This window comes from Camellia sinensis, chromosome 7 (assembly GCF_055761805.1).
Source record: "Camellia sinensis isolate YWXY chromosome 7, ASM5576180v1, whole genome shotgun sequence".
Taxonomy (NCBI): Eukaryota; Viridiplantae; Streptophyta; class Magnoliopsida; order Ericales; family Theaceae; genus Camellia; species Camellia sinensis.
Window position 1 is genome coordinate 192,806,225 of NC_138967.1, and position 8,667 is coordinate 192,814,891.

The 8,667-nt window shown below is 36.9% G+C and overlaps 1 protein-coding gene across 1 annotated transcript; it reads right to left on the reverse strand.

The window, feature by feature from the left end:
- Positions 1–305: 305 nt before the first annotated feature.
- LOC114319772 (26S rRNA (cytosine-C(5))-methyltransferase NOP2B) lies at positions 306–8,331 on the reverse strand. The gene is made up of 18 exons (XM_082880259.1): positions 7,740–8,331; positions 7,482–7,642; positions 7,333–7,396; positions 6,719–6,852; positions 6,552–6,635; positions 6,368–6,442; positions 6,215–6,286; positions 5,981–6,054; positions 5,339–5,391; positions 4,745–4,854; positions 4,283–4,351; positions 4,118–4,192; positions 3,052–3,144; positions 2,683–2,762; positions 2,491–2,590; positions 1,889–2,196; positions 1,624–1,791; positions 306–923 (listed from the first exon to the last, which is right to left on the reverse strand). Exons 1-18 carry the CDS (start codon positions 7,996–7,998, stop codon positions 716–718), a joined length of 2,187 nt encoding a protein of 728 aa, XP_082736385.1. The 5' UTR covers positions 7,999–8,331; the 3' UTR covers positions 306–715.
- Positions 8,332–8,667: the final 336 nt, after the last annotated feature.

The following is an 8,667-nucleotide window of genomic DNA, read 5'->3' on the forward strand; positions in this document are numbered from 1 at the left end:
AATTGGATCAAGCATATCCAATTGGTTATGAACTAAAATCGTAAATTTTATAAACTAAATCGATAGATTGATAATTTAAATATAAAATAGAAATTTGAGAATGATTTAAGAGAAAAATAAAAATGACCCATCAAATTATTAGGCATAGTTAATATCACATAAAGTTAAAATATATATCATGCATCAAAATTTGAGCACTTCTTTAGTTATATATTTAATTGTATGTCATTTCTAGGGCATTCAAATTTTCATTTAATTTTGGTTTCAAAATTTGAATGCCATTAACGTATTGATAACATTCCAAATGGAATTCAAAAAGAACATACTAAAATTCACCAATAAAGTAATATGATTTTTTAGGAAAAACAACTGGACTATAATTATAACAACAATAGCATGGCATATACTAGAGAAAACTCAAGAAAACAAAACTTTTTAGGCTTCAGTAAAGCCTACAAAGGGAGGCGAGTTAGTCCAACGCTATGTCCGACACGGGTTATAAAAGAAAATTTAAGATAAGTAGCCAAGGCCAAAGCCATGGCGTGGTCGCACTTCCGAGGTGTTCAACTCATTCCTCGGTCACGTGATCTGATAGCAGTGATGAAGCTTATGTAGAGCCCTCGAAACCTCTTTCAAATTGCAAGTAGGTGCTTTACCGGTGGTATGCCAAAAGCAATTAGGGTTAACCATTGCACTTCATTTGCTTTTCATGGGATCACTGAACTTTTCCACCCTTCCCCCTAGCAGGTGTCGTTTCCCTCATAGCTTTTTTCTTTTCCCTAGCAGGTGTCGTTTCCCTCGTAGCTTTTTTCTTTTCCCTAGCAGGCGTCGTTTCCCTCGTAGCTTTTTTCTTTTCCCTAGCAGGCGTTGTTTCCCTTCTAGGATTTTTCTTTTCTTCCCTCAAAGCTTGCCTCTTCTCTTCCCTGCAGGAATTTCAAAAGATAAAAAGATTTCTAACTGTACCAAATCAATGTTTGTTCCCTTTTTTCCCCTCCAACTATAGAAGAAATGTTTTTGAGGTATGCAGGGTTTTCCATTATTTAAGGTATTGTTTGATAACATTGTTATTTTCTTCTTCTTTTTTTAATAAATGAAAACAAATATAGAGAAACTGTTGGGTAAGTTGCCAGAGGTGGAGCCAGTGTGGAGGGTGAGAGTGGCTGGCGGTGGGCACCAGAGTTGATGGCCGGAGTGTCAAGGGTTGAATGAAGGGTTGCCAGAAGATGGCCAGAGCTCCCTGTCAATCTGTTGGTCAAAAGTTGGTTGGGGCTGGCCGGAGGTCAGGGGATGGGCCGATGGCCAGAGGTGGTAGGGTAGGGAGAGGGCAAAAACAAGCTGAAATACCTTTTTTTCATTTCTAAAAATTTGAAATTTTGGAATCAATCTCACATTTTTTAAAACAAAAACAATATACCAAACACATTTTCGATTCCAATTTCCAAAAAATTGGAAAACAAAAACCGAAAACATGAAACGGAAACATTACCAAACAAGGCCTTAGTGGATGCTCATTCTCTCTTTCATTCCATAAAACAATATCACATAGAATTTCAGTTCAATTTTGATTTAATGGGTGTTAAAATGATGCTTCTAATGGAATAGAAGAGTAAGAGAGTTGTGTACCTTTCTTTTGAAATTTCCTCTCTCGAACGGCGTTTCATTTTCTTCCACTCTATAGTGGTGGATGCGGATGCATCTTTCCCATTTTTAGGAAAACTGTTCTTCAATTTCCCATTTTCTTCTGTAGTGCCTTCTTGCTTTGAACGCAATTCAGCATTCTTAGCACGAAGGCTGCAATCACATATAATCTAAATTCAATTTTGATTTAATGGATATTAAGAAGCAATGATTCTAATGGAATATAATAAAAGAGAAGAGAGGCATGTACTTTGCTCTCCAAATTGCCTCCCTAGAGGGGCATTTCATTTTCTTCCTCTTTCGAGTAATGGATGGTGATGCATCTTTCCCATTTTTAGGAAAACTGTTCTCCAATTTCCCACTTTCTTTTGTAGTGCTTTCTTTCTTTGAATGCAATTGAAATTTTCCTTCAGCATTCTTAGCACCACTGCTATCAACAACTGGCTCAGGACCTTGCTCAACTGTTGCTGATGGTTCAACAGGTTCAGGACCTTGCTCCACTGTCGCTGATGGTTCAGAAGCTGTTGGATTTGGCTTGGTATTGCTCATTTTCTTCAACTGCAAGGTACCAACAGAAGGATAGAAATCAAAACTTACTAGGTCTCGAGGCTATGATTTCTTCTACCCAAGGACTTGTATAGCACCCCCCCAAAAAACACAACTTTGACCCGCATATCATATATCCAATGTTCAATTATCAAATCATCGAAGTATTAAGCAGAATTTAAAATCTCTTCCAGGCTTGTCAATGCCACCCAAAATAGATCTTCAAAAGGACTTGGAGCTCATTAAAAAAAAAAAAAAAAACTGGACTTCGAAATGCGGAGTACGATTTAAAATTTTGTGATATACCTTGGCCACGAAAAACCCATCCATGTTGTGAACATGGGGATAGAAACGTCTCGTCTTCTCTAAAGAGGGGTGGAAACGGCTTTCTCTAAACCGAACAAATCTGGTGGTAAAGAGAAGAAGCATCATTAAATAAAATTTTACATTGCTAAACTATCTACTTGTAACTTTACTATAGGAAGAAATCATCAATACCCAGGACGCCCAAAGTCAAGACCACATGGCACAAGTTTTACATTCCTCTTCTTGAGAGCGTAGTCTATAACTGCTTCGTTCTGCAAGATTTAGTGTATATAGCGAATCATTAGAAACCTTGGGAATCATTAGTGAATATCCTAATGTTATGTTTGGTACATTGGAACGAAGTGGAATGGAATCAAAATGTCCATTCTCACGCTTGATTCACTAAGAAAATGATAGAAAATGCATTTTAAATGGAATCATCATTCACAATATTGTAAAGGAATGATCATTCATAAGGAGGCCAAAGAATGACCATTCCATTCCAATCCATCTTTATTCCAATAAACCAAACACTACCTAAGGGTATCCTCAGAAACAAACCTCAGGAATCATTATTGAGCAAGTGGAGTATACAATGTATCCCCCGGATTTTGAATTTGCGTCCACCATGTCAATGGCAGCAAGTAGCAGCTCCTGCAAAGAAAAATATAAAGTGCTTGAAGAAGTTTCACATGATAAATCCAAATGACTAAAGCAAATAGTAAAACTCCAATGCAATGCATAGGAAGGGAAAGAGCAAAGGGCTTGAATATGTTCCTACCAAACTCCAATGCAGTAAAACAGAAAATTCTCAATCAATTTGCAACCCACAACAGTATCTATCACACAGGAGGACCATCAAAAATTGTCTATTGGGTCTCTCATTCTGGCTAAGAATTTTAAATTGTATTCCCTCTCAAAGTATGTAATCATAATGTCTCCTTCGTTAGCAAGGTTTTGGTCAGGATTTGAAAAGGCTTGGCCACGCTATCTTTTTAAATGAGTGATTTCAAGCCCTAAGGCCTAGGGGTAAGCCTAAGACAGCACATCTTTTCATTGGATGCTCTTTCATGCTTTACTTGGATAACACAATGAATGTTCTGGCATGAAAGACTAGACAAATGTGCCAGAAGTTCATTCCTAGTTTCTGGAGTGGGTACAGTCCACCACCCATTACTATCGATTCATCTGCAAAAGAAATCACTTCCAAATCTCCCTCTCCATGCACACCCAAGGCACTTTCCCAATTCATCACACTTTTCTTTCATTTTTTGTGTACAATATCCTTCGGTTTGTAAACTATATTCTCAAATCTCTGTACTTAAGTTCCTGATTTCCTCTAGTCTCCTGATGTAATTTCCCACCTGCTTAAAATCTACTAGCTCTAATTGTGGGGTTAAGAGAATTTCCATAGCTCCCTGAGGCACCATAGAAAAAAGGCTCAAAATGCATGGCAAAAAAAGGAGAAAAAATCAGAAAAAAAACAATATATAAAATATCAGGTGCATCAACAAAAAATAAAAAATAAAAAAATTAACTTCTTCCCTAGTAATCCACCAGTGAAAATGACAACTGACTTAGATTGACAACATTACATAGGAAATGTTAATCAACAAACAAATAATACCTTCTGCAAATGACAACACTTCTGTATATCTTCCAAGTTTTTAGAGGTTTTGACAGACTCATCTTTAGATATAACCTGCAACACAAGTACGACTTTGGTCAGTAAACAACAAAGAGAACCCACTCATGGAGAGAACATAAATGGACAAAGATACTGGTCACTTACCCCTGTACCGCTGCAAGGAGCATCTAATAAAACCCTATCAGCTGTGTTCTGACCCAAAACTTTGGGCAACTGGAATCGGAAGGAAAAAGGAAAAAAATATAAAGGCATTAGATATATTCACCAGAATTGAAGGGAAATTTACAAAATTACCATAGAATATAATGGGTGCGGAAGCGAGTGTCGAGAAGTAAAAAGGATGCAAGAAGCACCCTTGGAAAAATAAGAAGGAAAAGATCACTAAAGGCCCAAATTATTAAAACCAGTGCATCACAGAAGAAATTTATTAAAATGCAAGAAAAGATCATCTGAGATCAAGTTTCCCCTTTGCCACATTAAACAGGATGTTTTTTTTAACAAAATAACAACTCACATATTCAAACTTCAATCATTCAGTCCCAAGGAAATATGGCTTTTATATAATGCAATAGATAAGAATTAAGGGCAACAAAACAAGATGCTTACCTCTCTCCCGTCATAGTTGCAAACTATAGTGTTTGTCACCCCCATACGATGTAAATTTGCAGTAAGCGACTTGAGTCTTGACTCCTTCATCTCATTTGCATAAATTATACCTAGTAACCATTGCATTAGATAACAGGGAGGAAAGAGACATGGTATTCATATAGATACTAGAGCAAGGAGAAAAAAATCAACAAGGACTTTGCCCAAAGACAATTTGTTGTTGGCAACTTTTTGAGTGCAAAAAAATGGCTATACATACATCAGCAGAATAAACATAATACACCAACTTGTCTGACATCAGAATAAATGAAGATTTGTATTTTAACTAAATTTTAAGAAAGTAAATGACCGCCATTTCGGTTGAAAATTCCTCCAAGTTGCTCAATAGACAGCGTCACACTTTATTGTGTAGGTGGAAATAGGGTAAACCCGTATCTCCCCGCATAAACAAGCAAATGCACACAAACTCATGCATACATTCAAACAAGTATGCTCAACCCAACAAGTTGTGAGTAAGCCATAACAAGAATATGAATTAATCGAAAGCATAAGTGCAATTGAAATAAGAGAGTCAAGATGGAAATCACTACACACCACTGTTTTTCATAAGAGCAGCAACGTAGGTTGTTTTACCACCAGGAGCAGCCCTGCAATAAAGTATAAATTGCAATTAAGAGAGAAAGTGCAGATAGAAAGAAGCAGTGAAGATAACACATGAGACGTGGACATGGATATCACATATAATCCTATGCCTCTGATTGCATAAATGTCCATGACTAGTGTGTGAGACTGAATGCATCAATCAACTCTACCATGTCTCACACAAACAAGTGAACATGAAAATAAGGCAAGATATTAGTGCCCCTAAAGTGAGCTTGCTTTACACTGTTTTGTCTCAGATTGTCTCAAAGGTTAAATTATGCTACAAATTCGTAATATAAGAATTGTGCAATGGAATCACAAGCTAACTACAGCAATTTTCAAGGCTGGAAGTATGCAAGGATGCTTTGGTTACTTACCTTACCCGTCAACAAATATAACATTAACATGAAGAAGAGAAAGAGGAAACAAAACACAAGATTTAAAGTATAATAAAACAAAAGCAAAGAAAGAAAGAGAAACTTAGCCATTAAACTTGCTCAAATGAAAATAAGAAACTAAAAACATAGGATAATGCAAAAAAATTCAGATAGATAGCAAGTAGACATTTCTGTGTGAAAGAGTTCAGTTACTTACGCCATATCAACAATCCTTTCCTTCTCTTGAGGAGCAAGGGCCATCACAGGCAAAAAAGAGCTTGCACTTTGCAACTGTAAGCAAACTTACTATGAGCGCTAAGCAAACCACATAAAACCCAAAACAATATTTTTTTTTTTTTTCCACAGGGGTTGGGGTTGGGAGCAGGGGTGGGGGTGGGGGTGGGATAAGGGAAAAGGAAGAACAAGAAAACATGCTAGCTAGTGATAATACCATGTAATAACCAGCCATATATTCAGGAGTGGCACCAATCGGAACTTGTGAGTCATACACAACAAGTCCAACCTGCAAATTCGAAAGACGGTTAATTGACTATATAATAAAAATGATAAAGGGGACAAAAAGGCATACTAAAGTAAATCTTACTTTTGACCACTTGCTCAACGGATCTAAGTTTACCCCTCTGTTCAACAGAACACCAGCCAAATCCCGTCGTCGTGACTACATTTTTGACAGAAAAGTAAACTGATTTTAGTACACACCATGTTCAGCAAAGAAGCATAAAACAAGTTACAAGTTCAAACACAGCAACATGCACGTGACATTTCACCTTTAAGGTGTTGGTTCTGAGACAAATAGGTCGAGGCTTCTCAAAAGCTTCAATTAGTTCCATAAGTTCATTAACTGGAAACATCTGTAGAAAATACATATTGAGCAACAGAAAATCTTCACAAAGCAAAAGACTAAGTACCACAACAGAGAATATTGACAGATTACCTCCACCAATACCCCAATCAAGAATTCATTGTAACCATAGTATGATCCTAAATCCAATGTAAGCTGCTCAACATAATTCTTTCGTGTTTCCCCCTCTTGTCTCAAAGACTTAAAATTTGAAAGTACCCGCACAACTGAAATAGAATTGTAAAAAATATACTTAGAACAAGACCCACATAATTTTATTTTATTTTTTTTATTTTTTTATTTTTTTTTTGGGGGGGGGGGGGGGGGGGGAATTAAATCCTATAAGGGTCCAATCCTTCACCTTTTCTTTTATAAAATTTAAATTTGATGAAAAAATGCTAAAAAATGATCTCCAATTCTTTCGTCAAATCAAGGGAGAGTTTTTTTTTTTTTTTTTTCATCAAATTGAAAACTCATCAAATTAAAATTTGATGAAAATTTCAAAAGATGAAGCATTGGAGATGTTTTTTTCTTTTTTTTTTTCCATCAAATTTGATGAAAGGGAAATTTGGGATAAAGAGGGAAATTTTTACAAAGATTTTGATGAAAGAATTGGAATAGTTCATATCAAATCAAGGTTTTTACTCAAATTTTCGAATCAAATTAGCTGAAAAAATTGGTGAAAGGTTGGAGGTGCTCTAACTCACTCTCTTTTATCCTCCTTTGGAGATTTTGGAGATCAGGGGGTCTGTGTGCCTCTTCTTCAAGTTCCTATGTTATTGCAGAAAGAAGCAAACATTAGCATAAAAAAGTCAATAAAATTCACTATAGAACAAGAAACATCACAAAATTTAACCTCTTTGGTAGGCAATCTGAATTCAGCAGCTTCTTCTTTAATGTTGAGTTGCAATTCAGCCTCTCCTTCTTCTTCTTCTCTCGCCTTCTCTTCCTCAATAGCTCTTGATTTCTCCTCAATATCAGACTCATCAGAATCAGAATCCAAATCAGAACCTTCCTCTGTAACAAAACCCAATAAACCCAAACCCCAAATCAACAAACCCATTAACAAAAACGCAAGAAATCTGAAACCCAATTCACCAAAAAACCCTAATACCTCCATCGTCACTTCCCTGGAGAAAATCATCCGCCAAGGCATCATCCCCGTCAGAAGACATCTCAGAACCCGAATCACTTCCTTGTTCTTCCTCTCCTTCTTCTTCTTCTTCATCAAATTGGCCATGTTGCTTTACTTCTTCATCTGTGTTATCAGAATCACTAAAAAGCTCTTCTTTTTCTTGTTTCTTTTGCTTCTTTTTTGGTGGAGGTTTTTGCGACTTTGTTCCCTTCTTCTTACTAAAAGCTGTAGCAGCCATTTTTGCTGTACAAGGAGAGAGGGAGGGAGGGAGGGGAGAGAGGGAGGGAGGGAGGGGAGAGAGAGAGAGAGAGAGAGAGAGAGAGAGATTGGGGATGTTCTTCTTCTTCTTCTTCTTCGTCTTCTTGGGGTCGGCTAGGGTTTTGCGAAAAACCCTATACTCTCAGACTCTCTCAGACAGACACAAGCTCGGGTTATAAAATGGTGGCGGGTCAAACTATCAAACGAACTGACCCGGTTGATAGTTATGGTTGGGCCTAGTTTAGGCCCATGCGCACTAATGCCCCGTTTGGAAACTTTGGTTTTTAGTCCAAAAAAAATTTAGGCTGTGTTTGGTCGTATTCTCAAAATATATTTCTATCTGTACATTTGCACTTCACATTTGGATACAATTTTCAAATCGTAATTCTACCATACAATTCAAAATACATCTCCACTTTCCGTTTGGCAGATTTCTCCATTCATTTCTCCATTGTGAAAAACTTCCAACGGTACATACTCTGTGTCTTCGATATTCTCCATTTTCTGAAAAGCTTCACGTGAAAGAAATTTAAATCTGAATTTCTGAAAAGCTTCACCTACTTCCTCTCTTTTAACGATCACAACTCAAGATTCTTCGAGGGTCGTGTTAATCTCTTTGAACTGAAACCTTCAAATCTAAACTATGTCT

Excerpts from the sequence above, each read along its gene's own strand:
- LOC114319772 (XM_082880259.1), bottom strand. The coding sequence starts at position 7,998 with ATGGCTGCTACAGCTTTTAGTAAGAAGAAGGGAACAAAGTCGCAAAAA. Across the intron at positions 4,855-5,338 it reads TGCTCTTATGAAAAACAGTG|GTATAATTTATGCAAATGAG; the intron begins GTGTGTAGTGAT and ends AATGGTTACTAG. Across the intron at positions 2,197-2,490 it reads ATGGGTTTTTCGTGGCCAAG|TTGAAGAAAATGAGCAATAC; the intron begins GTATATCACAAA and ends GGTACCTTGCAG.